This window comes from Antechinus flavipes, chromosome 3, assembly GCF_016432865.1.
Source record: "Antechinus flavipes isolate AdamAnt ecotype Samford, QLD, Australia chromosome 3, AdamAnt_v2, whole genome shotgun sequence".
Classification (NCBI taxonomy): domain Eukaryota; kingdom Metazoa; phylum Chordata; class Mammalia; order Dasyuromorphia; family Dasyuridae; genus Antechinus; species Antechinus flavipes.
This window is the reverse complement of record NC_067400.1, coordinates 41,670,538-41,685,401: the sequence shown is the minus strand read 5'-3', so window position 1 is coordinate 41,685,401 and position 14,864 is coordinate 41,670,538. Positions and strand designations below refer to the sequence as shown.

The 14,864-nt window shown below is 36.8% G+C and overlaps 2 protein-coding genes across 3 annotated transcripts in view; one reads left to right on the top strand and one right to left on the bottom strand.

Moving 5' to 3' along the window:
- MED12L (mediator complex subunit 12L) overlaps positions 1-14,864 on the top strand; it is a 372,681-nt gene that overhangs the window by 144,552 nt on the left and 213,265 nt on the right. The window lies entirely within an intron of this gene.
- Positions 5,751-14,864, bottom strand: part of P2RY14 (purinergic receptor P2Y14) — a 42,097-nt gene continuing 32,983 nt past the window's right edge. For both annotated transcript variants that reach the window (XM_051983273.1, XM_051983272.1), the window contains exons 3-4: positions 10,037-10,095; positions 5,751-9,945 (exon numbers count right to left, since the gene is read on the bottom strand). In XM_051983273.1, the coding sequence (XP_051839233.1) occupies positions 8,903-9,928 (1,026 nt within the window). In that variant the 5' untranslated portion in view covers positions 9,929-9,945; positions 10,037-10,095 and the 3' untranslated portion in view covers positions 5,751-8,902. The remainder of the gene's footprint in view (positions 9,946-10,036; positions 10,096-14,864) is intronic.

Below are 14,864 nucleotides of genomic sequence, written 5' to 3'. Positions count from 1 at the left end.
AAGAGATTTCCTCTCCCCCCCCCCCCCCCATTTAGTAGTCACATAATGTTTATATATGGTAGATTTCTTTTCACTTAAATTTATTTTTAAAATGGAGTTTTCAGAATAAGCTTCAGTATTGAAGCTCTATTGTTCAATTGACAATTTAGGAAAGGATTCTTGGAGAAATGACCTCTCCACTGTTCCAAATAAGTCTTTTGGATGAAATGATTTATTTGAGGAGGAAAACATGCAAATGTATTTCAACATCACTCATCTTGGGCTCCAATTTTAACTTTTAAGCCCCACTGATATCTGTAGAACTGTGGGTAGCCATTTTCTTTCCTTCTCCTAGATGGTAGAAATAATTTCAACAAACTTGAATACTTCATCATCTGATATTTCTTAAATGAAACTCTTAAAAGGTTCATTTTGTGTAAACTGTGGACTCCTGATATGAAAAACCGACAGTTCCCTTCTGTACAGTCACCCATTTAGGTCATATCAGGAAAGTTGATAGGTTGGGCACAGTTTTATGATACCTCATTAACAGAATTTCAGTTCTGATAATGTAGTTAAAGTTTGTTTTTGTTTAGTTTAAAACAACCGAGATGAAAATTATATGCTCAGTCAACCTAAAGCCTCTCAAGAATGCAAGATGTTCCTTTTGGAAACAAAGGGAAATCCAGGGAGAGCAAACATAAATGATTAACCATTTCCATGCACACAGTAGTTTTAAAAATTGTTTTACACTGTTGGCTAATCTTCCTTGGAGAATATGTGAGAAGACAGGTTTGAGGGAGTTAAAACAAACCATAGTGGCCACATAAGGCCATAGATGAGCAGCTAGGTGCCTCAATGAATAAAGCATTGAGACTGGAATCGGGTAGTCTTTGAGTTCAATCCAGCCTCAGACACATTTACCTAACTTTGTGACCCTGAGTAAGTCATTTAGCCCTGTTTGCCTCACTTTCCTCCTCTATAAAAATGAGCAGGACAAGGAAATGAAAAACCACGTTTTGCCACTAAACATGACAGAATCAAATGTGACTGAAAACAACAGAAGAAGGTTCACAGATCCATTAAAAATATTAAATGTCAAAGAAAGGAAAGATTCAGGGAACCTGGATATTGGAATTTGACAAGAAACCTGATTCCTTTTTTTTTTTTTTTTAAGATTTTAAATATTCAAAAGACTCAAGTTGTAGAGGCTGATGATATGATGATTTTAATTTTATCTTAAATTGGAAGAAGAGCTGGAATAGCAGCAATATTCTCCTTGGGAGTTGGTAGTAGATATCAAATAAGCATAAACGAAATGTCCAAACTAGGTTTGGTTTGGTTTTGTCTTTTGTATCAGGATCTCATGGTTTGAGATTAATGAATTTTTGTTAAAAAATTTTTTTTTACTAAGCCTTACTTCATGCCATTGTGCTAGGTGCTGAGGATATACATCCTAAAGTAGGGGAGTAGTGTGGTGGCCAAAGGGGGGGGAGTATTTTGTTTTGAAAAGTTAGTGATTAAAAAAAAAGTGATAATAAGTGGAACCTCTGAGGATAAGATTGATACTCTTTTTCAGGGGGCGGTGATTTGAGTCGGTTTGATTATGATTTAAAAAGTGGAAAGTAGCTAGGGGTAGGAGGGGAAATATAGAGCATATGTGCATCCACTGGGCTGCTGATTGAAGACAGCTGGAGATGAAGTATGACCAGAATTGGTCTCAGAAGCCATGAGGCTGCCATCAATGAAGACACATAAGGGGGCTGGCCCTTGGGTAGGAGTTACAGGGGGACACCTCCCAGGTAGACAGCTAAATGTCTCGTGCAAAGATAGCTAGAGAGTCAAGTACAGAAGTAGTTTCAGATTGGAGAGGCCAGAATTTGATTGGCCAAAGGATGCTGGTTAAGAATAATTGGCAGTATTTATATAATGCTTTAAAGTTTGCAAAGCTTTGCTGCTTTTTGACTGTTAAATAAGTCTATGAAGTAAGTGCTGCTTTCTCCTCATTGAACAGTTGAGTTAACTGTATCAAGATACAAAGAGTGCCAATGAGCTGATTACCTTTCCCAATCATGTTGGGCAGAAATGTTTATCTACTCATTTACTTCTTGCTAAAGATCAGTGTCTTCCTGTCTCAGCCTTCCTCCCTTCCTGACTAATTCTCACTAATGAGTCCAGAGACTCTGATCCTGAGAACAAAACCTTGAGAGTGGGAGAGATGAAACTTAAACTAAGTGGGTGAGGGAGAAAAACTACACTTAACTGAGTAGAGAAAGGACAAGGGAGTCAGAGGAAACAGGTATTTGCAAAGAGATAGGAGCCAGAAAAGGGTAAGGATGGGAGAGTTATGTTGAGGAATATGTTGGAGTGAAACTCAGTGAAATTATACAGTGAGAACAAAGTATGGAATTCAAGGTGGGATGGAGTCTTGAGGTGAAGACATGAAATAAGGGAAAAATGTGAGGAAAGTTGGCAGACTAGTGGGAAGGTTGTACTTTTTGATAGAGAGAGGGAGTGACTCATATAACAGTCCAAAGGGCTTCAGAGAGAGACTGCCAATTGGGGGTGAAGTAGACAGTTTATGAATGAGTGATGGAACAAAGCTCTGGAAGAGACTGGGGACACAAGTTAAATTTGTTGAACTCACAAATTAGAAAACCAAACTGAAGATATTAGTGTCAATGTTTCACACGCAAGCTTTTTTTTTTTTTTAACTATTCTCTTATACAGAAATGTTCACATTAGCCAAATTCAGAAAAACAAAAAAGAAGAAATAAAATTTAAAGACAACAGTTAGTTAATGAGTTATCTCAGTGAAGCAGAGAGGGATACTTCTATTTTCTGAAACAGGAAGGAAAGAAGGGAAGATGGGTGAAGATATAGAACAATGCTGAGGAATAAATGAAAGAAACTGAATAGTGCAGCCTTCAAATCCAATATTTATTGAGCTTATCTGCTGAGGTTGGTGCCTGAAAACTGGAGAAATTTTGACAAATCTTTCTGAGCATCATCAAAGGGCCCAGTTGAGATGGTAGCAGTGACAGAGGAAGGAAGGACACATATTTGATAGATCTGAGGAATGATGGGAAAACTTTAAAAAAAGACACATAAGTATATGTATTTATGTGTATAGATATGCAGGTATGTGTATACAAATATATGTATACATTTATTAGTTACTCATCCATTTATTTATTTTTCTGCTCATTCATTCATTTACACCTTAGCAAATAGAGAATGCAAGGGCTCAGAAAAAGAATTTTTGTGTGTATGATCCGTTGGTCACTTGTACATGCCATGAGTTGTTTGGACTTAGTGACATTTGTCAAACACTGTATACTACTGGAAGTGGGATGATTGTCTAGTGTCTGTTTGGGATGGTTTCCCTATAAGTTGTATTATTTTAATGCTGGCTAATGAGTGAAACAAGGTTAATGGGTTATGTCTTATCAGAGCCATCAAGTAGATAAAATGGTTGTTTGCCAGAAGCTCCAATCACTTGAAAACAGCAGTGTACCATAGGCCTAATCACCCAGGCTTCTATCATCAGTCAGAGAGTTCTTGTTCATGACAGCTCTATGATTGAATACACACAGATGTTATTATTCTCATTTTGCAGATGGAAGACACCACTTCCACAGTCCCGATAAATTGCAGCAGCTGAAGTTGAAGTCTGTGCCCCTGATTCCAAAATGTAGTATCTTCCTCTTTATTGAGTTGCCCTAGATTTGCTTTTTGTGAGCTTTGTGATCTAGGAAAATCCCTGAGCCTTCATAGAGTCAGCTAAGATAGGAAACATGATAGATGAGAACTCTGAGCTTGAGTCAGGAAGACCCAAGTTCAAATTCTGCTTTATACACTCATTGATTGTATGAAGTTATTTAATCTCTTTAAGCCTCACTTTTCTTATCTGTAATAATTTTATCAGTATGATTGCTGTGAGGATCAAATGAAAGATTGTATAGATAGTGTTTTGTGCACCTTAACCTCATCCAGAATTGAAAGTGCTTTTTATCATCGTGTCTATATCTTTGAGGCTCAGAGACATGAAGGTTGACTTTTAGCAAGGAGTAAAGGAGTGTGTGTGTGTGTGTGTGTGTGTGTGTGTGTGTATGTAATTCGCATGGTAGAATAAGTTCTACAAGAGCAGTTTGTAGAGCCAGCCCAGAGTTTGAGAATTATTTGCATCATCTAAATGGGCACATGACTTTGTCTCTCCTCCCTCTCTCCCCATTAACCCTTTGTTTGCCAGGGTTTGCTAGCAACCTTTAATTGGTAAAATTAGATTTTGATTGAGTTACTTGAAAAAATGAATCTTTGGTAATAAGTCACTTTATTGGTTCTTGTAGAATGAAATAAGTTACTGATGAGAGTTGACATGTTATTTAGTATCTGTCTCTCAAGAATGAATAATTATAAGTAGCTGACTCCTTGAACATTATATATATATGTATATATTACATATATATAATATATAATATATAATATATATAAGTAGCTGACTCTCTTTAGAACAGAATAGTAAAGGTGATTCTTTGGGGGCAGGAGAAGAACAAGTACAATCCTTGGTCAGCCAGTGTTATTGTTCATGGATTTTGCCTTTTTTGAGTATTGGGCAAAATGTAAGGAAAAACAAATTCTTTATTCTTAATAGATAGTAACTTATGACATATACAAGCAAATTATTTACAAAGATGTCACTATTGTATGAGTATTTTTATTTAAATATTTGATAGTTTCAGGGGCAAGTGTCCAGTCCTTGGAAGAAGCATAGAGATAGTGAAAACTTTCTTTATAAATTAATGGGACAGCCTCCAAAGTGATTTTTGTTTCATTCTCTATTATTGGAAATTCAGGATTTCCTTTCTACTTTGCCCCTAACTAGTTTCTTCTTGTTAGATCCAGTTGAAGGCCAAAAATGCCTTCTTTTTCATTTTGCTAGAGAATTAATAACAACTGTAACTTTCAGATGCATTTTTTTCTGCTGATGTAATCCCAGAGTCAGTGTCTTAGAGTAGGAAGTGTCCTTAAACTTGGTGCATCTGTGCAATCCAGAACTGAATATAATATTCTATATGTGATCTAATCAACTCAGAATGCAGTAGAAATTAACCTAGGTCCTTCTGTGTTTCTTACCTTTTTTTTTTTTAAGACATTTTTAGATTGATATCTTTTGGTTCCCCTCATATTCTTCCCTCTATCATCTCAAAGAACCACCCAACATCATCCCTTAGAACCAACATTGCATATAATGTCTTTTTTTATCTGATTTATTGATGAATATCGATGACTTTTTTCCACTCCTTTTTTCCTCTCTTTTTCTTTAATTCCCTCAATGGATTACAACAGTTATCTTTCCACACTATCTATCAGAGAAGAACATGCTCTTAACATTTAATTGACCTTAGATTAAATAGACATGACATTTCTAAATGTTTTGTAAGTTTCTTTGTCATTGTGTAGATATGTACTAATCTTTGCTTCCATCTGTCATCAGAGCATTACTCTATTTATGATGTCTGCATTTACTTCCAAACCCACAGTTCATGGGATCATCGATTTAGAGCTAGAAGACCTCTTCCATTTTGAAATGAGGCATTTGTGTCCTGAGATGATCAGTTATCTTGCCTAGAGCAATAATGGTAATTAGAGATTTAGGAAGAGATTTGAACCAGATCCTCTCACTTCAGAGCTATTGATGTCCACTTAGGTTTATTTAAACCATCAGACTCTTTGGATCTTGGTCCTGATAAAGCAAAACTTAAAAGAAAGAAAATTACAAGGAAGTTTATTCAAAAATACATCAAAGTAACAACACATCGACGGGCCAATTCAGGAAGGGATTCATGACAACTTTATAAAAAGATGGTTCCAAATCAGCAAAAGGGGATGGTTCATTGCATCTCAGTTCCACATCCCCTCTTCTCCCAAGTAATAGGTACTTGATATTTAAGTAGTAGAGGTATGTGCTGAATACCTGCAGACTGGGTGATGATGTCTCCCCCAACTCTGGTTATTGAGTCAGCATAGCTTTCAATAACCCGATTTTGGACTTTTAAAGTTAGCTGTGAGATTTGGGGGAATAATTAACAATTATTTTGTAAAGATTTTCCCCTTACTTTTTTTATTGTATTCTTTTTACAGTTTCCATTGTTTCTTTCATATTAGTCCCATGTCTTTGTGATAGGATTTGACCATCAAATGTTGGGAAGAGAGAGTTTTGAACCCAAAAATATATTGGGGTTAAGGATGGTGTCATAGAATGTCTCAAAAGAATTTGTAGGCTTAGACCATCTCTAAGTCAAGGGACAAAGATTTGATTGTGTTGCTAAAAGCAGGCTAAATTCATGAGAAGTTTTTCGCAATGAAAAAAGTTTTGGCAATTAATGAGAAAAAGTTCTAGCAGAATTCACAGTTAATCAGGGGAAGATGCCATTTAGGTGTGGTAAGTTCCTAATGAACTCCCCACACCATAAGGTGGGTTAAATTGCTAAAGGAGGGGTTTAGTGGAGTATTATGCCAATAACTGATGGGATGACTCTAATAAAAATTAGCACCCTAAAAAAGTTAGCCATTGTGACAAGCAGACTAACCCTAAAAAAGAGTTAGAGAGTTAGTGAGGTATACAGTAAATACTTTTATAGGGGAAACTAGAACTCATGAATTGACATCATAACTTTTTGATTAGATACTGTAACTGGAAGTTATGATGGTTTTAACTACAAAGAATTGGAATTCAATAATATTTTAAGGTAACAAAAAGCCTAATCAAAATCAAAAGGTCCACTTATAATCTTATCAGTGCTCCTCCCTATTTGCCTCAAAGACCAGCTTGGCTTTCAGATTGTTTACAGTAATTCAGGCTCTCTGTCAAACCTCACTTAACTACCAAGGGACCTCCTCGTTCTTACCTTTCTCACCTCTTAGAATCAGCTTTCTTCAAAGCTGAGTACAGGTTGAGCGAGATGAACCTTACTTAAGACCACCCCCTATGATTAGTAATTGAGCTGAAAGGGGGCTTTGTAGCAGCAGCTTCTGTTTTAATTTTTAGTATCAGTAGAGAATGTGGTGGCTTCCTGCTCTCTGAGCTCCGATTAGCATTCACATATAGGTTTAAGGTTTTCTAAATGCATTACACACATTATTTAATTTGGAATGATAGTGGGTAGAATACTAGCCCTTGAGTCAGGAGGACTTGAATATTTATGTGACACTAGCTGTGTGACTCTGAACCAAGTCACAAGTACACTTAAGTTTGTCTTACCTATCTATCAGATGATTTGGAAAAGGAAATGGCAAACTACTCAAGAGCCCAGATGAGGTCAGGAAGAGTCAACAACAACCACCCAAAAAGTCTCTCTTTAACTTATTCAAATGAATCGCTAATATTTTGGGTCCTTTCATAACAATCCTGCCATTGAATAGAAGTCATTAGGTCTAGATCATAGCAAGATTGGGAAGTGTTACGAGCTCTTATTACCTTGTGAATATATGTTAGACTCTACTCCTTTGATCTATTTTTGTACAATTGCCACATCTCAAGAGTAATAAGAACATTTTGTTGGCCAGAGCCTGCCCTCAAGGGTTAGAGAATTCTTTTAAGTAGTAAATGCCTTGTACCAGGTAGATGTTGAATAAATATTTATTAATTGATGTCACGTACCTACTTTGAGATAGACACTGTGTTAAGTTCTGTATAATGAATGAATGTGCCCAGCTCATAACCTCTACGATTCAGTAAGCAAACAGCATGTAGCTACTAAGCACCCACTGTGTACATGGAGCTGTTCTAGGTGCTGGACCCAATATGCCCTCAAAGCGTTTACATTCTTTTAGAATACAAGGAACTGCTTCAGTTTAGCTCTATATTACCTTTGCCCTGCTGTATCACGAGCAATATTAGGGCAGTTCGTTGAATTAAGCATGCTTATTTAATTCTTACTTGAAAAGCTAGCAATGATCGAAAGAAGCCAGGATATAAAAACCAAATCAAGTGAAATCTGCCCATTTGCTGCTGGGACATCTGTTTGTGAAAGGCAGTATGGGCTTTGTCCCAAATGGGGGAAAGATCTTGCATCTGTGCTAATAAAAACCAAACATCATAAACAAACTTCTTGTGAACTTTGGTCAGCTGACTTGTTATGACTTTGAAAGTCCATCTAGTAAAAGTTCATTGGGGATGATCTGTATCACTTACCTTCTTTTCTTTTAGGTTTATTGTCTTTTCTCTAATATTTGTACTTTTATCTTTTTTTTTCTTTCAAACTATTATTTGATTGGTTTTGAATGGGTCTGTGTCCAGGGTCTCTTTATTTGAGTATTTTCTTGAATAAAGGCCTCTATAGGCCTCCAACCTTCCCTCCTCTTGCAAGTTCTTCATTTGAGGATAAGACAAAAAGTGTGAGCAATTTAAAAAATCATCATTCCATTGCTGCTTCTAGTTTTAAAGTACATTAACTGATCAAGTTCATCATAATAAATATTTTTATCTGTTTGCCCCTTTACTACTAGTACAATATAGTCTCCCTGAAGACGGGGATTGTTTTTGTTTTTGCATCCCCAGTGATTTGTCCAGTTTCTGAAACGAAATAAACTTCTGTTGGTTGGCTGAATGAAGGAGGAAGCTTTCTAGTTTGCTGGAATATTTTTAAATCACATGTGCATGCTTTTTTTTTTTTTTATCAATAGGAGGAATCTTTCAGTTTTATGAGCAGACTATTGACTGAGTTTTTCTTTGATGCTGCTGTAATGCAAAAAGTTCTGTATATGGAGGTTTTTTTTTTTTTTTTTCATTGTTATAAGTATGTTTGTTAACTTCCTGGAGATTGTTTCCTAGCATAGTTCATCTCATGTACTCATCTTGGCTGCACAGGCAGTGCACTGCAAATAAAATGATTCTTTCTGTATGGTTCCCAATGGGGAATCAGAGTGTATCTGTGCTGTCCAGAATTGCATTGTCCATCATTTCATTGCTTCTCTTGGTTTTGGAGGCTTCCGGTGTATGTCGCACCTTTAACCTGAAGTGGAACTTCTTCTGCAGTGTTTCTCTAAATGGTTGACAGAGAAAGAAATAAATAATGGGATCCAGACATACATTGGCCGCGGATAGGAACAGAGTGAATTCTTTTGCATAGAGCAGGATTTCTTTGGATTGACAGTCGTAATGTTTTTCAGTTTGGCTTCTGGTATAGGGGATTCGGGCAATGTGATAGGGGACAAAACACACACAAAACACAAACATGATGCAGAATATATTGCGACTGGATTTTTTCTTGACCGAGATGGATTTCCTTCTCGACCTAAGGTAAGATTTATAGATTTTCCTCGTGATGGCCGTGTAACAGATGATCAGCAAAAGGAACACAATCCAGAAGATGGTCACAAAAATGTAGTTGGAGGCCGTATGCCACTTGAGCCCCATTTCATTTTTGAGTTTGATGCAGTTAATATTGTCGTCCTCCTTAGCATTTTGGTCAGTAAGAATGATGTTAGGGATAGCCAGGAGGAATATTAGGACCCAGATGAAGAGAGAGAGGATCTTACTGTAACTAACCGTGTGAACAAAAGAAGCCAGGAAGGGCTTTACGATCTTGTAGTACCTGTCAAATCCGATGAGCCCAAAAAATACGATTCCCACGTACATGTTGACATAAAAGATCACTGCAGAACCTTTGCACACAAAGATGCTCAGCTGCCAGGGCCCTAGTTTGGAATCATTCAGAACTTTGAATGGGAAAGTTAGACTCATCAGAAAGTCAGCTACCACGATGTTCTTGAGATAGACGATGAAGCTCTTACTGTTGGAAACGTAAAAAAAGATCCACGCAGATATCGCATTGAGCAGAATCCCACCCACGAAGACAAAGAAATAGAGCAGAGGAATGATGTATTGTGTGATTAGAGAATTCAGAGGACATTCTGTATTGTTACCCACTGTCGTGTTGTTCATCTTTTTCAGTTAAAGTCCTAAAAAAAGACAAGGTTCAATTAAGCTGATAGGGCATATTAGGTCTTGCATTAGTAGAAAATAAATTTAATAGAAGGAGATTGCACAAACCTCAAAGGTCTCGCTCTGAAGTTAGAATACCTGCTTTGGCTGGATCCAGGAATACTCTTCTGTAAAGACAGAAGACAGAAAGAACAAGGGATTTTACACCTTATTAAAGCCATGGATTTTGGGCTAGGTTACCTAAACTTTTTGGGCAAGTCATTGATGTGATGGTTGACCTAGAAGTTCCCCTGCCTCCAAAAATCTATGACGCTAAAATTCAGGATAAGGAAGGTAGTAAGTTGGAAGGAGATAGTACTTTCTATGCAAAATGTTTCTCTAAACATTGGATGGTATCATGATTGAAATTTAATGAAAGGGTAAACTGAGGCAGATCTGTGACCAAAATAAATTTATCAGCAATAGCATGCTGCCTGTCAATAAATCACATGGTAGATTGCCTCTGTTAATATCAAAAATCCTGAGTAAAAGGTCAATTTGCTCCATATAGATATTGGGGAATACAAAGCAAAGAACAGGATTGGTAAAACCCTGTTTCATCAAGGAAATATGATTGGTTACTGAGCTGAAATGTAAGGAACAACATGATTTTTCTGGAAATTTGTTAATGGGGCTGGCAGTGATTCCTCCCCACCTTCTTTTCTAATGAATCTAAGAAGTACTCATTGTTTGAGTCCAGATGTGAGGTAGCCCAGACTTCTGGATAGCAAAACAGACATCCATAAAGGATAGCGTGGTGGCGTAAAGATGTTATGCCTTACTCCCTTGTTCACATGTATTCTTTAAAGTCAGTTACATTTCTGGATTTTTAAACTTGACCCATTATAGGCCAGGTGAATTCTGAACAAAGTTTAGAAGACAAAGAACCACGACTTAAGCAATAACAGGACAAAACTAATTAATTGGAAATAGAATCAATAAGAAACTGACATCAGGTCAATCTTAAAGTACTCAATGATTATATACAACAATATCATGTAAGGTAAAAGGGAAGAAAAATAGCAGTATTGAACTAGAATAAATAATTATTGAATACTTTATATTTGACAATTTCAGAAATGTTTCAATCAATTCAAATTTTTGCTTGACATGAAAAATAAACAAATAAATGAATGAATATGCCTTTCTTTATTTTCTAGAAGATCTTGGAGAGAGCCAGTGTTTTGTTTGTGGGAAACATATTTCAGTACTTAATTCATTAGATAAACCCACTGCTGTTTTGTAAATTAGGCTCTGTTTTTTATTTTCAGATATTCAGCATAGGAAAATTCCTGGAAGTAATTTTCCCTAAAGTATGGCCTAAGGATTACTTGAGGTTTCCATAGTTCAGAAGTTCCTAAAGATCATTGGGAGCAATAAATTAGACTAATGGAGGGAGATTTTAGAAATTCTGAGGGATAATCTAAAGCAAGTGGAAGAGCTGAGGAACAGCTGCTGATAAAGGCAAAAGTAAAGGGGACAAAAGGATGGTCCAAAGATACTGTGGGGACTAAGGCAGCAGTGTTACAGAGCCAGAATAGTTGGCATGGAGCCAGGAAGACTTAACTAGCTTTGGCTACCTCATTGCTGTGTGACTGTGGACACTGAATATAGAGGTGAAATCTTAGCTCCAAATTATCTGCAGTTTATATAGGAATTGTAAAGAGATGCTCAACCAGTGGATTCAAAAATAACACAAGGTCAAAGAGGACTGCATTTTCTAACTGGGCATCTTGTTTGGCTCTCCCCTGTGTCTCCCTCCTGACTTCTCTGGCCTTGCTCCATATCTCGGCTGAAGTCTTCCCTTTGGCCAAAGCCTTTGCCAGTCCTCCTTAATCTTAGTGCCTCCCCTCTGATATTACCCCCACTTGAGCCTTTATATATCTTGCTTATATAATGGTTTACATGTTGTCTCCTTATTAGGCTTGTGAGTTTTCTTGAAACAGGATCGGGGTGGTGGTGGTGGTTTTTTTTTTTTTGCTTTTGGTTGCACATAGTAGGTGCTTAATAAATGCTGGCTGACTGACTCTGTGGAATTCATGAAGCATCAAAAGCCCTCTCCAATTTTGTAGCCTTTATATTCTGCTGACAAATCCTTTCAAAATTCAAAAAACAGGATAAAAATTCCCAGAACTGATTAAATTAAATCACCATCCCTCAAAATCTGTAATCATATTTTAATGTTGAGATCATGGGTCATAGACCCTTAGACCTCATCTCTCCCATTTTAAAATTGAGAAAACACAGTGAGAGATTTTAAGTCTTATTCAGGATAGGCAAAATAGGATTTGAATTCAGACAGACCTTACAATTATTTAAAATTGAGTGTTGTTTTCCATTGTCCCATGTTGCAATATTTGTCTAATTCCAAAGCACAAGACCAGAATCACGTTCTTATAGGGTGTCCTTGGCTTATTCTAATGTCTCAGAGGCAATTTGGGCAAAGAATCAAGACTACCTGAGTTCTATTCCTGTCTTAGACACTTAATAGATGTGAGACTATGAGCAAGTTAATGGACCTTTCTGAGTCTCAATTCCCATACCTGTAAAAATGGGAATAAAAATAGTAGCACCTACCTTTACAGACATTTTGAGGATCAAATGAGATAATATACATAAAGGCAGTAAAAATGGGGGCCCCTAAATGGGTCTTATGAGTCTCATATTGACTTAGAAAACCACTTAGGAATATTATCTGTTCTCTATTTCCCAATTACATTTGGATCTGATTCAGGCTGCACTCGGGAGTTTATGAGCTCCTTCTGATGTAAAACACTTTACAGATATTAAAAAATGCTACATAAATGCTTGCTGTGAATATCTCAAAAATGGTGGCTTCACATTTTAATTTAATTGCATGATAACCATTAAGTATCAAAGTAGTATTTGCCATGTTGTTTACAATCAAGTTTAGTTTCTTTAGTTTTTATAGATGCAAATGTCATTTATGAAGAAAAATAATAATAATTCTGTGAGCACATACCCTAAGGAAATGTGCCATATGCCCTATGCCTAGAGTTCTGTTCTGTAGCTCTTCGGAGCACTCAGAATCTTTCTGGACTGATAAAGCATGATATAGGCTTTCAAAAATACTCTGTCTCTTTGTAGAGGAACCATTGTATGGAATAAATTAGATAATTAAGCATTCATGCCAATATTTCAAGTTGAAATGCAAGTCTTATTCTTTGCTTAAACAAAAAAATTTTTTTTAATAGTGGGGTAATTTGATTCTAATGCTAAGGAAGGAAGTAAAAGGGAAGGGTTCACTGAAGTCCAAGGGCCCTGTGGGATCCTTTCTGAAATAGGATGGTGATGATAGTAATAATTTATGTCAGGCAAGTACTTTACAGTGATCTCATTTGAGGGAAGTAGGTGCTGTTATTATCCCCATTTTCCAGATGAGGAAATTTAGACAAGCAGATTAAGTAACTTGCCCAAGATCACTGGACTAGTATCTGAGGCTGAATTTGAACTCAGTTCTTCCTGATTCTAGATGCAACACTATGCTGTTCAAGGCTTTACATAGTTTCTTTAGGCCATGTTCTCAGCATGTAAAAGCATTTTCCAAAATGACATTGAAAAAACAAACAAACTGATAAATAGTAAGCAAGTATATGGCAATTGTAATGACTTTAAGTCAACTGTTTTGTGGTTTTTACATAATAAAATGAATTGTAGCCCATTATTTAGAAATAATTTGGCAGTGCTCCATATAACTGAGGTTGCCAGATATTAACTAGGAAGGGAGCAAAGAAGTATATTAGGAATCAAATATGCCTCAGAGTTACCACACACTAAAGGCTGGGCATTTCACTCACTGGTGAATCCCTATCTCTAAATACTTTTAAGGGGGAAAAAATTATGATTGATTCCTGAAGAATCTAAAAGGAACATTTAAAAAAGAGATCTTGGACTTATTTATTACTAACCCATTAATTCCAAATTAATAGGTCCAGTGCACAGTGCAAGATATATGTGCTCAGAGGGGCCAGCTTTAAGGATATAACCTATGATTTCATTGATTTAGGGAACTCCCAAGTAGGGAAACTCCCTCTATCATCAATGCAAGTCATTCCTTTCTTGCAACTCAGAGTGTCTGGGGGTTGGCCTTTAGTGAGCCTGCAGCATAGCAAGTTCACCCCAAATCTTGCTTGACTGACAGTGCATGAACAGACTTGTCAGAAAGCAGTGGCTTCTTTGGGCATTTCCTTTGCTCCTTTTGTTTTGTTTTGTTTTTGCAAAGCTAAGCCACAAGTAGAGAAAATGTGTATATGGAGAGAATCAGGCTGATCTTAATGGTAAGTCATTAGCTTCTGGGATACAAGTTACAACCTTTTACCTTTTTTTTCAATCAGTGAAATTTCAAATTTCACTTCAGTTTTTGCTCCTTTGAAAACTTCTAGTTGATTGGGGGTAATAGGAGTCTTTATGCTCATGCAGGTTTCTGTTCTCAAAATAATGGTTAATATTAATAATGATTCCCTTCAACTGATCCATTCGTGACTGCCCATTTTGCAAGACAGTGTGGTGTTGTGGAAAGAACATCGGCTTGGGAATAAGGGGATCTGAGTTCAAATTTTATCTGTGATACTCTGTCACATTGGGCAAGTCACTTCACTTAGCCCAGTCTGTAAACTAGATTCAGGTCTCTTCCATCATCAGAATATAGTACTTTGGCTCTCTCCTTCTATAAATTTGTCACAATGGGTCTGGCCAAGATGCTGAGGGCCCACCTGGATTTTTCCTGTGACATTATGCTAGAACCAACAGGCTGTATTACATGGTGTTATCCCAGTATCTGCTACCTGACCAGATTTTCTTACATATCAGCTATCTTTCATTTCTTTCATCTCTACCTCCCATTGCTCCCAAACTGGCTCCGCTTTAGTCTCGTCAA